The 14,521-nt window shown below is 52.8% G+C and overlaps 1 protein-coding gene across 1 annotated transcript in view; it reads left to right on the top strand.

Moving 5' to 3' along the window:
• The window catches only part of GLI2 (GLI family zinc finger 2), a 252,151-nt gene that overhangs the window by 214,577 nt on the left and 23,053 nt on the right, over positions 1 to 14,521 (top strand). Inside the window, exons 5-7 of the mRNA XM_037145343.2 lie at positions 2,105 to 2,290; positions 11,636 to 11,837; positions 13,236 to 13,449. Of these exons, the coding sequence (XP_037001238.2) occupies positions 2,105 to 2,290; positions 11,636 to 11,837; positions 13,236 to 13,449 (602 nt within the window). The remainder of the gene's footprint in view (positions 1 to 2,104; positions 2,291 to 11,635; positions 11,838 to 13,235; positions 13,450 to 14,521) is intronic.

The raw sequence follows: 14,521 nt of genomic DNA, 5'->3' as shown, positions 1-14,521 counted from the left end.
TGTGTCTTAATCCCTGAAATTGACAGCACTGCCTGGTTTAGAAAAAAGGCCTTGGAAGACGTGATTACATTAGAAATTTTGAATTGGGGTCATCCTGGATATTCCACTTGGGGCCTTAAATCCAATGATGAGCATCCTTATAAGACACACAGATGAGAAGACAACTCAAAGATGGGACTGATGTGGCCACAAGTCAAGGAAGCAGGTAACCCCCAGAAGGGGGAAGCAGCAAGAACAGATTCTCCCCTAAAGCATCCAGAGGGAGAAGTGCAGCCCTGTGGACACCTGATTGTGGACTTCTAGCCTCCAGATCTGTGAGGGAATAAAATTCTGTTTTATGAACAGCAGTCAGCACCAGGACTGTACTAACTTGTTACAGCAACTGTGGGAAACTGATACACATTAGTTTTACTAGGGAGAAAGTTCCCAGGGGCTGGGCCTGGGCCTGGGACAGAGTGGGCCCTGCAGGATGTCTGTAGGAAGGACAAGGAGCAGGGTATCCTCCCAGACATCTTATGAATCAAGGACACCGTAGTTTCAGCTGACAGCCATATAGCCCATGAAGAGCAAAGTGGTGAGACAGGGCTGCCTTTGAAGAAGACTTTTTGTTGACTGAGCACCGATTTTATGCCCGATTTTGATATAAAAATTGATGTAGCTCCTACCACACCCACTTATCCAGGCCCCAAACCCATGAAACAACAGGGATGGGTTCAGCACCAGAGAAGATGTGGTTAATTTTCATGACCCTGCCCCTTCAGATACCCTGAGGCCTCACTGTCTCTGGCCCATGTTCCCAGGTAACTGGAGATAGCATGTCAGGCTCAGAGGGCAGTGGTGTCTGCTGTGCCAACCCCAGCGCCTGCTCGCGCAAGGCCTGGAAAGTTCCCCAGCAATCCAAGGCAGCGCTGCCAGACCCTGCGTGCCCCGAGGATGAATGGGCACTCGAGGGAAGGCTTCAGGGAGGAGGGTGTTTCTGTCGTGGACAGGGAAGGCAGAGGCCTTGGAGCATCAGCCTTGCTGGAGGCCAGGGCTCTCTCTGGAAGCCACAGCAGGAGACAGGAAGAGGGGGAAGAAGATAGTCTTTTCTATAGCTTGGCTTCCTCTCTGCCCAGCGCACATGCGATCCCCTTTGGTATTTGCCAGACAGATAGCAGTGAAGCTGTAGAGTACAGCTCTGGCATCCAGCTACCTGCTGTGTGGCCTTGGGCAAGATCTCTGGCTTGCTAAGTGTTGAGTGCCTATCTGCTAAGGGGTAGAAGTGGCCCCTCAGCACTCAGTGTTGTGATAGTGAAATTAGAGAATGATTCCCTCGGTGCTGTGCCTGCACAGACCCAGCCAGCGCTCTGCACACATTGACTACTACTATCATTTGTAACAGTAATGTAAGTTGTGGGTACATGACTTAAGTCCATTTTACAAATGGAAGACTGAGCCAGCTCAAAGAGGTGGCACCTTCCCAGTTTTGCATACCTGGTAAGAGCTAACACTCATGATGGGTATGCGTGGTCTCCAAGTCCCCTGTTCTTTCCCTGGCACCACACCTCTTGAGGGCCAGGCCCCTGAAGATCTGGAGCCCATACTACCTGCCTCTGCTGAGGCCCAGGCAAGGGTGGAGGCAGCCAGCTGAGGGCAGGGAGCTGGCAGACTGTGGCAGGTGAGGGGCAGTTCTTGGCCTGGCTGGGCCAGTGCTCCGCTGTGAATTGGCCTTGCATTTCAGTGAGACTGATGGGGCCCAGCTGTCTGGCTTCCGTGTTCACATCTTTTTCCTCTGAAGCCTCTGCTGGACCATGGACCCTGTTGGCTTAGAGCTGTGGACTTCTGTGGGGCTTGAAGGGGGAAGAGAGAATGGGGATTATGGCTTTGAAGAAATGGAGGAATGCAGAGGGCAGGCCGTCTGGCCTCCCCCCTTCCCATTAGCAGAAACATGTCCATCCCACTCAGTCGCTTAGTGGGGACATGGACCAGAGGGCAGGGAGACACAGGGCTCAGGGGCAGAGGATGGACTAGAGGGCACAAGGGGGACTCCCCGACCAGGTGTGTTTCTTTTTCTTTTTGCCAGATTCTAATGGCTTCTTTCTTTATCCCTCCTTTCTGCCCACAGTGGCCCATGAGCACCTGAAGGAGAGGGGACTGTTTGGCCTTCCCCCAGCAGGCACCAACCCCACAGACTATTACCACCAGATGGCCCTCATGGCAGGCCACCCCACACCATATGGGGACCTGCTGATGCAGACGGGGGCGGCTACTGGCACACCCCATCTGCATGACTACCTCAATCCAGTGGACGGTGAGTGCTGGGCCAGGCGGTAGCAGGGAGTGGGACTGGAGCTGGGGCTGACAGTACCCCCTGCAGCCGAGAAGGGTGCCTGCTGCTCCTTTGGGGTGAGGGGCCCTAAGGGGGGGTCTAGGATTTACCCCAACCCCTGCCAGGACTGCTGTCCACGGGGCCAAGTATGAACCACACATGCAGACACAGTGAGCCAGCATGGGCCAGGAAGTGTTTGAGGAATTGCAGACGCTGCAGGGAACAACCACTCACCTCTGCCTTCATGAGACTTCTAGCATACTGAGGGAGACAGACAACACGGGGCAGAGCCGGGAGCACCGGGGTGGAGTGGGGGTGCAATCTTAAATGAGGACATCAGAAGTCTTCACTGGGGAGATGATACTTAAACAAAGAATCGAAAGGGGTGAGTCACGTGGACATACGTGGAAGGACTGATTCAGTCAGGCAAGCAGGCAGTGGTGTGCCTGCCGAGCTCAAGAAACATCCAGAAGGCCAGTGGGCCTGGCAGCTGTGAGTCAGAGCAGGAGTGAGGAGCCAGAGTTCTGGGACTGGGAGAGTGGCTTTCCCAGGGAGTGGCTCAGGGCCCTTGGAGGCAGTTGGACAGAGGAATAAGGAGATCTGCCTTATTTTTTAAAGGAATCTCACTCTGACTGCTGATTTGAGACTAGATTTAGAAGCATTGTGGAAGCAGGGGTCTGGTTAGTAGAAGTGGTCATGTTTTGGATAGATTTTGAAAATATAGTTCAATATGTTGCCAGATCGAATGTGCCGTTAGGGAGAAAGAAAGGCATCGAGGACAGACCCAAGGGCTTGGGTCTAAGTACCGGAGGGCAGAGGCACAAGAAACTGAGCTAGGGGATGTGGGCTGGGCAGATTGGGCAGGTGGCAGATCAGGTGTTCAAAGATAAAGGTCTTGATGCTCGTTAGGTACCAGGTTCTTCCCTCCCACCGAATGCTAGTCTCCCAGCTTCTCTCGCAGGAGCACCTTCAGCCCCCGACTGTGAGCAACCCTGGGGCCACCATGGAGCCACTGTGGGGTCAGTGTTACTCTCCCTGCTGGACGGGGAGCCCAACCCAGAGGCACCTGGGGTCCAGGCCAGGCAGTAGAGCTGGAAGCCACAGCAAGAGCGTGGCAGGTGGCTCCTGCACATTTGTTCTCATCAAGCACCGAATGGGATGGCACATTCAGTCCCTGGTGGCAGGGAACAGACAGAAGCCTCCAGGGAGACCTGCCCTACAGGGAAGTCCTGGAACCTGCTGGGCTACAGGCAGTTGTGTGGGGCCAGGCAGAACTGTAAGACTCAGGGTCGGCCCCTGCCCCCCTCAGGTCCCTCCTATCCCCCAGTACTGTGCCCTGAACTTCTTTCCACACCAGCTGGGGCAAAGCAGAACCCCTCACTTCCCAAGGCCTGGCTGTGACCGTACCTCCTCCAAGAAGTCCCTTCAGATGGCCTCTCACCTCTACCTCCACGGGCCCCTCCTTGTGTCTCTGCTCTGTTCAGCACACGCCTGCCAGAGCTACACGTGTGGTCCCCGAGCTCCTGAGCACTGTTGTTCCCTCACGAGAGTGTTGCTCAGGAAGGGCCCTGCAGTCCTCCCAGGGCAGCTCTCATGGATTTTGTCCCATGTCACTCTCGACATGCCCCGAAGGACATGGCTAGAAGTTGCTCCCTGGGTCTGTCTCTCCCCCTCCCCATTTCTTCCCCAGGGTGGTGTTTGGCCCAGCACTAGGCACACGGTGTCAAGTGTGAAATCTGGCCCGCTGCACATACACTCCTAAGCACATACACATCCACATGCTCCCCTACTCTCCTGTGGGTGCTCCCACCGGGAGCAGGACGGGTGTCAGCAGGTGGTGAGGTTGTGTACACATGACTTGTCAAAGCTAGAAACTAGGCAACCACAATACAGTGCAGAAAAGTTGACACTGTGTTCTAAAAGCCATGTCCTAATGTCAGATGACACCAAATGGGTCCCACCTTCCAGGGCTTCAGGGTGGATGGCACTAGGCCAGCCAGACAGTGAGCAGACACAGAGAAACCACTGCTGAGGGCTCGAGTCTCGCAGGTGTCCTCAGAGGGCAGGAGAGGCTGATTCAGCAAGCAGAAGCACCCTGCTGTGTGAGAATGAGAATTGCCCCTGTTCTGGGCCTTTATGTACATCCTCTCATGTGACTCCCCTCAGCCAGTTGCTAAGGCTGGAATTCTCTCTCTGCTTTAAGATGAGCCAACTGGGCTTCCCAACATCGACTGACTTGCCCAGGTTGTGAGTCATGGTTCCGAGCCCAGCTCTTTGGTCACTAGCATCATTGGCTCTTTCCTGGCACACTGCCTCTAGGCAGCACAACACAGCACATCTGACCAGCCTGGTGAGCCACAGCCTCCGGGAGGGCTTGCTGGACCTGGTATATGTCAGCACAGCTCAAGCTGGGGTGCTTCTAGTGGTGGCTGTGAGCAGCGAGGTTATGCAGTGAGTTGTGGGAAGATCTAAACCAGTGGTGCCCTGTGATGTGTTCTTCCTGTGAGAGCTGGGCCCTGAGGTGGTGGTGGGACTAAGCGGTTTCATGGCAGTAATACCCAGCCCTGTGTGCTGTATGAACTAAGCACACTGAATGAGATCTGTGTGAACTTGGTTCAGTGCCTGGCATACAGTAGGTGCTCAATTAATGCTAGTTTCAATCTCTTTCCACCGGTATTCTCTTGTCTTCCAAATCTACCTAGGACTTCCTGCAGGATTTTGTCTTGATTGTCGGCATCACTGTCCACCCTGTGCCATAGTCCTCCAGGACACCTTCTCCTTGGCACTGCCCCATCCACCCCACTCATGCCCTCCCCCAGGGCAGCCAAGTCTTCCTCATTAACCCTTCCTCCCGGCCATTCAGTTACTCACCACCCTCCTGGCACTGCCTCTCCACTTGGCTCACTGCCTGCCTCTCATGGATCGCTTATCCCCTTGGCCACTCTGCAGCCCGCCCCTGGGGCTCCCATCCCCCTCAGGGTAAAACACAAACTCTATACCGCAGGGTTCCAGGGGCCTTCCCCTCAGCCTTACCTCCCCCCATTTGCACATAGCACCCCTGCTAGTTCCTGCACCTGCGGACTACCCGTGCTCCTGACTGCGGTGCCCTTCCTTGCAGGCCGGCCTGGCTCAATCCTGCACCAGGTCCTAGGACCCAGGTCATTCGGAACATCTCCTGAAACACTACCCCAGTCCTGCCCCAGCCCAGCTGCTCGCCTCTCCTGGGGCTCCTGCACCTTTCCCAATGTCTACCTTTGGGACTCGCGGTACTTGGACTGTGCTGGCTGGCACTTCTCTAACTGTATTCTAGCTCTGGAAGCATGGCTGCCAAGGAGCAGGCCTCTGTGTCAAGGGGTGAGCATGTGAGTGAGTGGCAGTCACTGAAGAACCTGGGGTAGGAAGATGCAAACTCATTAGGGAAGAAACTATGCTGAGGCAAGCAGCTGTCCACTTGCAGGAGCCTGAAAGGGGGCTGGGAACAGGGCAGCTCTGTGTTCTGAGGTGCTCAGCACGTGGCCGTGTGTGGGGGCTGAACGTCTGAGAACCAGGAAGTGAGGAGGTGAGTTCACCAGTTGGCATGAGAGTGTCCTTCTCACGTCAGCTGCTGCTGATTAACTCATCACACCCACCACGATCCTTTCCGCACCTCTGTCTTGAGAACACCATAGGCTTCAGGGTGCAGAGGGAGGCATTGCCAAGCCGGCACTGGCCTGAGTGAGGCACGGGGTGGTGGGGGTGGGGGGGAGGTTGTTCTGACCCTGATGGATTCCAGTTACCGAGGGTTTCTTTTCCTTTGTTCCCAGTAAGTTATAATCCAAGGAAATCAGAGTAGTTGAGTGTTCTCCTGTATTCGTCATTACTTAGTACGGCTTTTTTCCAACTAGCTGAAATTAGATCCAGAACCTTTGCTTCTACTTTTTAAAACGATTTAGGTATTTCTGTCCAGCTGCAATGTGGGCATGCTGCTCATGTGCATCCCTGAGACACCTGGTGCTCTCAGACGCCTGCTCTGGGGTGTCCTGGCCCTGCCCCTGCCAGGATCCGTGGGAGCCAGGAAAGCCCTCCCACCACTGTGTTCTCTGCTGGTCCCAGCTGCACAGATCCGGGAAGAGACCTCCTATTAGGAAGCTTCAGTCCACTCAGTGATGGTGTGAGTGGATTTTCCCATCAAATTTCTTTTTGTTCAGACTCTGGCAGAGAAAATTTTGCAGGGCTGCAGCCTGGACAGCACAGCTCAGAAGACGGACTGCCTGAGGAAGGACCCTGAGACTCTCTGAGGACATGTGTGTTCATGTTAGGAGCTGCCATAAACGTGACCATAACATGTAAGCCCTGTGCAGGTGCAAGAGGCCTCCAGAGCTTATGGAAAGTCAGGCACACTGTGCCTTTCCTCTCTGTCTGTCTGTGTGTTTGTGTGTGTCTCTAGTTCATTCTGAGGGTATTTATTGAGCATCTACCATGTGCCAGGCATCTAGATGCCAGGGACACAGCAACATGCTGCCTGCTGAGTCCTGCCCAGGTGCTGGTCTGCATGAGCTTCTTGGCAAGGCAAAGGGTGCCATCCTAGGGCCACCCCCATCTCCGTCTCCTCTCTCAGTGCCTTCCCCTCACATTCCAAAAGGAGGAAGCACTGTGGGACAAAGAGAACTCTCCAGAGGCCTTGAGTGTCAAACTGGAGTGTGGAGATGGGTCTGCCAGGCTGAGGCGGCCTGGAGAGAGGGTGCGTAGGAAGGCTGCTGGGGTCAGTGTCCAGCAGAGCAGTGCCCCAAGAATGCTCGCTGGCAAAGCACCAGCCCAGTGTTTACCTTAAGCAACTTCCATCTGCACTGTTCTTTGTTTAATATTATATTTTTAATAGACTTGCCTTTGGGGGTTAAATAAATGGATCTTAAAATGGAACTTTCTATTTTTTCTGAAATGGGAACCTGATAATACCCAAGGAAGATGTCCGTGTGTCCGTCTCCACCAAGCCTAAAACAACTTCACTTGGTCGTGTATACATCCTGAGCTGGGGAAATACCGTGGTGGTGGAGGGAAGTCGGGAAGGTGGAGATAGAAGCCTGTGATGATGGGGCTCCTGCCGACTGGAAAAACCAGCCCTGCCATCCTCCCGTGGAGGGAGGCCAGGCTGCGGGCAGGGCAAAGGGCATTTCCCGTGAAAGCCCCTCATCCTCCTTCTGCTGGTAGCTGCTTGGCCTCCTGGTGGTCAATGAAGGCCCACTGCCTCCTGTTCTTAAAAGAGCTGATTTATAGCAGGAAGTATGAGGGGTGATGCTACGTTGGAAGGTAATAGATAACTAGTCAGGGAATCCAGGGTTATCATTCTGCCCAGTAGTTCTCTGGAGAGTAAGGAATTCACTATTTGTCACCAGAGCCCTAAAATGGAATTTTCTCATGTTATGCTGTTGAATATTGGTGATTTAACAGCAGCAAGGCAGCGGCCACACCCCCTCCCACTCCTACCACATTGAGAAGATTGAAATGTTTCTGATTGAAATGTTGTCTGTTTACAGGCTATGTTTCCTCTGAGCTGTATATTTTATTGTCATATTGACACTAATTTGACTCAGATGTCACCTTCGTTCTGACGCCTGTTCTTTATGCTGCCTGTGGGTCTGGGGGTGGTTTCAGAAACCAGTTACATTGATCACACCACAGAGAGGCAGGAGGAGCTGATGAAGGGAGAGCAGAGGCCCCAGTGAGGCAGGAAGTCCATGCCTGACTGCCAACAGGAGGAGACTGAGGCAAAGGTGACCTGGCTGCAAGTTCCAGGGGGACAGCACTGCTGAGTGTGTGCACAGACTAATGGTGCATGTAGGTCATCTGGTAAACCTGCATAAACAGTCCTATGAGACAAACTTTATTAAGTCACTTTACAGATGAGGAAGCTGAGTCTGGAGCCCTAAATGTCTTTATCCACATCACAGAAGTAGGAACGGTTCTGGTCAGCCTCAGCCCCAAGCCTCTGGGCTCCAAAGCCTTGGCTGTTTCTATAACAGGGAGATCAGGGGACTATGGATGGCCAAGTGTGGGGTGGGTTAAGGTCATCAGGCTGAATGTCCTTAGAACTTCACCTCAGTGAGTCCAGAAAATAACTGGGTGAGGGGTTAGGCAATACAGAAGTGCTTCCTGATTACTGAGTATTCAGGACCCATGCACCTTGCCACAAGGCTGTGTCTCGCTGTCCCCAAGGAGGGTATGTCTCAGCCCCATGCTGAGGACAGTTAACATCTGGCACAGAAATGGCTCCTGGGAGTTCCTTCAGAGCCAGGCTCCCTGCACCCTTCTGGCTGCCCTCAACACAGGTGCTTGGGTCCACAGTAGTCCATCCAGAGCTGTGGATGGTATGCTGGTCAATAGCCACTTAGAAGTGGGTGCTGGTGACCCATCTTACAGGTATGGAACCAGCTCAGAGTTTCAGAGACTTGCCCAAAGCCACCGAGTTCAGTGCTATCAGGTAGGATCAGAACCTGGGTTGGCTGGGTCCAGGGCCTGTTCTCGTATCTCCTGCCCTTCCTGGCTATCCCAGGGAAAGCAGCTCCCCAAGTGCTCCAGGATTACCTAGGGTAATCCAGCACAGGTTGCACCTAACGAATGCTGCTGGTGTGGCAGCCACGATTCTCACTTCTCACCTGGAAGGTGAGCTCTGGCAGCACAGGACTGAGGGTGCTTCTTGCTTGCTGTTCCCAGTGTCCAGCCCAGTACCTGGCATACTGTCAGCATTGCACAAGGGTCTGGTGGGTGAATGAACAAACACATAAATGAGCAAAAGAAAGAACTGTGGGTGAAACGGGTTCTAGATGCAGGTGGCAACAGGAATGGGTAGGGTCGGACATCTGCCCAGGTAAGGGCGGCTGGTGGCTAGCCACCCGGAGGCTGTCAGGCATTGGAACAAGCACATCCACAGATGAATGGATGCAACGGCTCCACCAATCCTGCCATAAATCACAGGAGAAGCCACGGGAAATGAGTGCCAGGCTTTTCTTTCTATTTAGTAATTTATCAAGGGATGAGGCACATTAATAAACATATTTCCCGTGAGGGGGTGGAAATAACAGAGATGAATATCAATGTCAGATTTGGCCTGTTTCCTCTTGTTAAGGGAGAAAGAAAGGGTGGGAATCCAAATATTAGCAAAATATTTTTGTAAAATGTATCACAAAGATGCATGTATTTCTGACTTTCCATGATGTTAGATCTTCCCCCTCCCCCGCCCCCATGCAGCTCATAAATAAGTAACAGGAGTCTTTCGGCAGATTCACTTTTGCATCTTACTTTGAATTTCCTTTAAAGTGAGAATTGACAAGGTGTGAACTCAGTAAATAAGAACAAAGAGGCTTATATGATGCCTGAGTGGACAGATGTTTAGTGACAGATGTGCTGCTGTGTGGCTCAGGCATTTTTTCCAGACTTGCTGTCCTTTACTCCATTATCGACTCTAGGCTGATCAGTCCTCCTTGCCCCTGAAGAAGCTACATCACTTTGCAGTTTCATCATGGAAGCTCTGCTGGTCTTAAGCACTGTCCTTCATATTCCCCATGTGTCCTCACAATAACACTTCAAGCCAAGCCACACTGTCCCCATTGTAAAGACAGACAAAGACAGGTTCAGAAAGGCTAACTAACATGCTCCATGGCAACCACTAAGCGTCAGGTTTCTGAGGCTGGCAGGCACAAGCTATGGGCCCCCACGCGGTGTGTGCATGTGCATGTGTCTGTGTGTGAGCGTGTGATATTTCCCCAGGAGAACCCTCCCCAAGATGGCGCCCCTCCCCACCTGAGCAGAAGCTGTGAGGTGGGTGGTTTTGGTGGCCATCCGCCTGCTTCTCTACCAAGGTCGTCTGGTCTTAGGCAAGGTACTTGCTCTGTCATTTGTACAAAGAGGCTAATAACAGCCCTTTCCTTACAGGACAGTTATGAAGATTCAAACATCTAATACTTTAACATGCTAAGAATAGCATGTAGCACCTGTGAGGCATATACTGACATGAAAGGATATGTATATATAGGAAAAAACACTATATAAGTATCTGTATTTATATCTATCTATATGCATGTATGTATGTATGTATCTATCTATCATCTATCTATGGTGTGCTACTATCCGAGACTTCAGGCATCCACTGGGGTTCTTGGAATGTATCTCCCCAGAGTAAAGGGAAACTACTGCTCCTACATGACTGCAGGAAGGGAAGAAGGTCTGCCCCAGGCTGCAGCTCCCTGCCCTTTAAGGCTCCCTGGCCACAGCTCCAGACAACTCATCTTACAGCCCTCACCCCAGTCAGGGCTCCTCTGGATAAAGCAGTGGCTTAGAAATGGTCTGACAACATCACTGGACAACTCTGCACATGCCAAGGCTTCCACCCTGTCCAGTCCCCCCCCCCATCCCTGTTTCCTCTTTGTAAAGGGGTCTGCTAGTGCAGATGTCCAGGGTGGCGGTGAGGAGGAATTGAGGGGAGGTGTGGGAAACACCTGCACACAGCAGGGGCGTGTTAGTTCTCTGCCAGCCGTGCCCTGCATTTCACATACCTGCATGGAACAGCCTCTTCCTGTACCCTGCTTGCTCCCTTCAATGGCATCCAGATTCCCTTTAAGCTGGAGAGGTTGCCTGTAAACAACTCTGATGCTGCTTGAACACACCCTCTGCTCCCCACAAGCCAGCCCAGCCCACCTCCATGCTTATGCTCACTGGTCGTGGGCTCTCCATGCCAGCCTCCTCCTTTCTGCCTGCTCAGACCTCTGCAGTCCCCACAGGGCCCCTCCTCCAGGGAGACGGAAGGCTACCTTGGCCGCAGAGTCACCCAGTCGAGCTCTCAAAAGAGCCTTCTACAGCCGCACACAGCAACATGGAGAACTCACACACTACAGTGTTGAATGAAAAAGTTGAATCAGAAAGCATTTATAATTTCTGTTTCAGGCCAGGCTGTTTCTTGACCTGATGCTGGCTTCGTGGGTGGGCTCACTCATGCTGCGCACTCCACTGTCATTCCTTACGCATTGCTGGATCCAGCTCTAGTCTCTGCATACTGAATAGGGAGGGCACTAGCGGGTATTCAGTGCTCATATCCACTCACTATACCATTTGGTCTGTGCTTAAATTCTCACCACACCATGTGTGGACTAGTCCCATTTTATAGATCAGCCAGCTAAAGCTGAGAAAAGCTACATTCGCTTGCCCAAGAGCCCACAACTGGAAAATGGCAGAGAACTGCATCTCCCTGTAGATCATCCTCAGAGGCTCTTCCGGTCCCCAGCCTGCCAGTGCCCCTTTTCCCAGTTCCCCCCTAAGTACATGACGCTGATCCGCCTTGGGTTGACTGTCCCACAGTGTCACGTTTCTCCAGCCCACGGGTAACACCCCGCCTGAGCCGCAAGCGGGCGCTGTCCATCTCCCCACTGTCGGACGCCAGCCTCGACCTGCAGCGGATGATCCGGACCTCTCCCAACTCCCTGGTGGCCTACATCAACAACTCGCGCAGCAGCTCGGCGGCCAGTGGCTCCTATGGGCACCTGTCGGCAGGCACCCTCAGGTGAGCCCAGCCTGCAAGCAGAGGGCCAAGTGTTGGGAGCTGGACAGGGGTTGGTGGGGCGCCAAGTAGAGAGGGTCATCGCTTTCAATCTGAGAACAAAGACAGGACTTTGTGCCCCAAACATAGTTTATGATGTGGAAAGTATGATAGGCAGGTCATAAAAGATTCCATCATGAAATCAAAGGTGACATTCCTGGTATTTCAGTGGGTGTCGGGCAGCAACCAGACCATTGACCAGCATGGAGGCCACACGAGGCAGGAGTGACACTGACTTGAATCATGACCGTCTCTGGCTGGCAGCAGGCTTCCCACTGTGGTCACAACAAGGCACACCTAACCTCCCTCAGTGCCCGTAGCCCTCTGTGCAGCCCTTGACGTTCTTAAGGCGCAAACCCCGACATACTTGACTGAAACCCGAGGGCATCCCCTGACTGTCCTGAGAGGCCAGAGGGTTAGAAATGTCAGAAGAGCTCGGCCCAAGCACCTGCAAACAGAAGCGATGTCAAATACCTTATCCTTTGCTGTGTAACAAATTACTAATAAACTTAGCGGTTTAAAACAACAACAAGCACTTATCATCTTACATTGTCTCTGAGGGTCAGGAAGGTGTGACAGGCTTAGCTTCAGGCCTCCCTTGAAGCTGCCATCAAAATGTCAGCCAGAGCTGGAGTCATCCAGACGACTCAATGACTGGGCTGTTTCCAAGATGACCACTCCCAGTGCTGTTGGCAGGAGATTTAGTTCCTTGTTACTTGAGCCTCTTACAACATGGCAGCCAACTCCCCCTGCCCCCGTCATCAGAGCCAGTGATCTGAGGGAGTGGGGAGGAAGCCATAAGCATCCCTTAACGGCTTAGCCTCAGAGGTCATCATTTGTTCTTCAGTATCCTGTTCTGGAAAGAGTGGTGCATATGCAAGCCAAGCCACTATGCAAGTGACATGGTAGAGCCCAGAAGTACAGTAGAAGTTAAAGAAGAGCTAGAGGGCTCGGGCCACACTTCTGGTCGAGGGCCATTAGAACAGGCTTCTGAGGCCAAATGGGGCTCAGCTGGAGAGCAGTGGTGCAGGGATGCCTCTCAGGCCTCAGAGCAGGGAGGGCCAGCATGTGATGTGAGACAGAATCTGGCACCTCCTGGGTGGGGGCCAGCCTGCCAGGGTGAAGGCTGTGTCCTGGGGCAGGGCCTGAGAGCTAAGCATAGAAGGTGAGGCCTGAGATGGCAGGCAGTGGAGCACCACTGCTGCTTATCTAGTGAGGTGAAGCCAACGTGATGGGGAGGTTAGCACATGCCCATCCTACCCTCTAGGCAAGGCCTTCTCAGCCCAGAAGTGTTAGCCAACAAAGCCCTGCCCCCCTATACTCCCACCTCTGCTCCATTACCTTCTCTGCTGTTCTTTGTAGCCCAGCCTTCACCTTCCCCCATCCCATCAACCCCATGGCCTACCAGCAGATCTTGAACCAGCAGAGGGGCCTGGGCTCAGCCTTCGGACACACACCGCCCCTGATCCAGCCCTCGCCCACCTTCCTGGCCCAGCAGCCCATGGCTCTCACCTCCATCAACACCACACCCACCCAGCTCAGCAGCAGCAGCAACTGTCTGAGTGATGCCAACCAGGTAGGTGGGTGCAGAAGCGGGGGTTGGGCCACTGTGTACTCTTCTGGACTCCACCAGGGCTGATGATTACATCACTCACTGGGAACTTGTGGAAGGACTGGCTGCAGGTCTGGCTGGTACAGAGGCCACCTGAGTGAAAGGGCCTTGGGCTGGGTGCAGGTTGGCAGGCCTGCGCTGGGTCCTAATATCACTCGCACTCACGTGGACAAGCACCCAGCCTCAGTTCTGCAGATCCTCCCCCTCAATAAACACGATAATTTGATGGACAAATCCTAGAATTCACAGAGTCTGGCACAATGCAGGTACTCTGCACAGCACATGAAATGGGTGAGTTAATGGATGATAATGAATGTCATGCAGTTCTGTTTTGGAGAATGAGTTTACCAAAGGCCATCTTTTTAAAAAAAATTTTCAGTTACAGCTTACATCCAATATTTTCATTAGTTTCAGGTGTACAATGTAGTGGTTATAGTCATGTACTTTACAAAGTGTTCCTCTCAATGTTTCCAGAACTCACCTGGCACCACACAGTCACTGCGATACCATCGGTATACACCCTGTGCTGTACTGTGCATCCCCACGGCTGTTCTGTGACTACCAATTTGTACTTCTCAGTTCTTTCACCTTTTTCATCAATTCCCCCAACCTCTCTCCTCTGGCAAACTCAGTCTGATCTCTGTATCAATGAGTCTGTTTCAATTTTGCTTGCTGATTTATTTTGTTCACTTACTTGACCTTTCCTGTGGGCCTTTGACATGCCTGGGGGTATGGGCACACAGTGCTTGGTGCGCAGTTGGTGCCATTAGTATTTGGTGAACAAATGAAGTCCTATTCTGCAGATGAAGAAATGCAGTTATAGAGACAGTATCAGGTAATAGAAAGAGCACAGGCTTCAGAATCAGTCAGACCGTGTTTTGGACCCTGACTTGCCTGAAACCTCTTTCAGTCTGAGCTAACACATCTGTAGAGTGGGGCCTGCTCCCTACACGGGGCCGCTGCAATACCATTCATGTGCACAGCGACCCATGGAGACCGGACCCTGGTTAGCACTTCCGATGACAATTCCTGAGGT

Source organism: Artibeus jamaicensis, unplaced genomic scaffold, assembly GCF_021234435.1.
Source record: "Artibeus jamaicensis isolate MK-2021 breed Jamaican fruit bat unplaced genomic scaffold, CSHL_Jam_final contig_463, whole genome shotgun sequence".
In the NCBI taxonomy this organism is placed as follows: domain Eukaryota; kingdom Metazoa; phylum Chordata; class Mammalia; order Chiroptera; family Phyllostomidae; genus Artibeus; species Artibeus jamaicensis.
The sequence above is the reverse complement of the archived record's forward strand: the minus strand, read 5'-3'. Positions and strand labels throughout refer to the sequence as shown.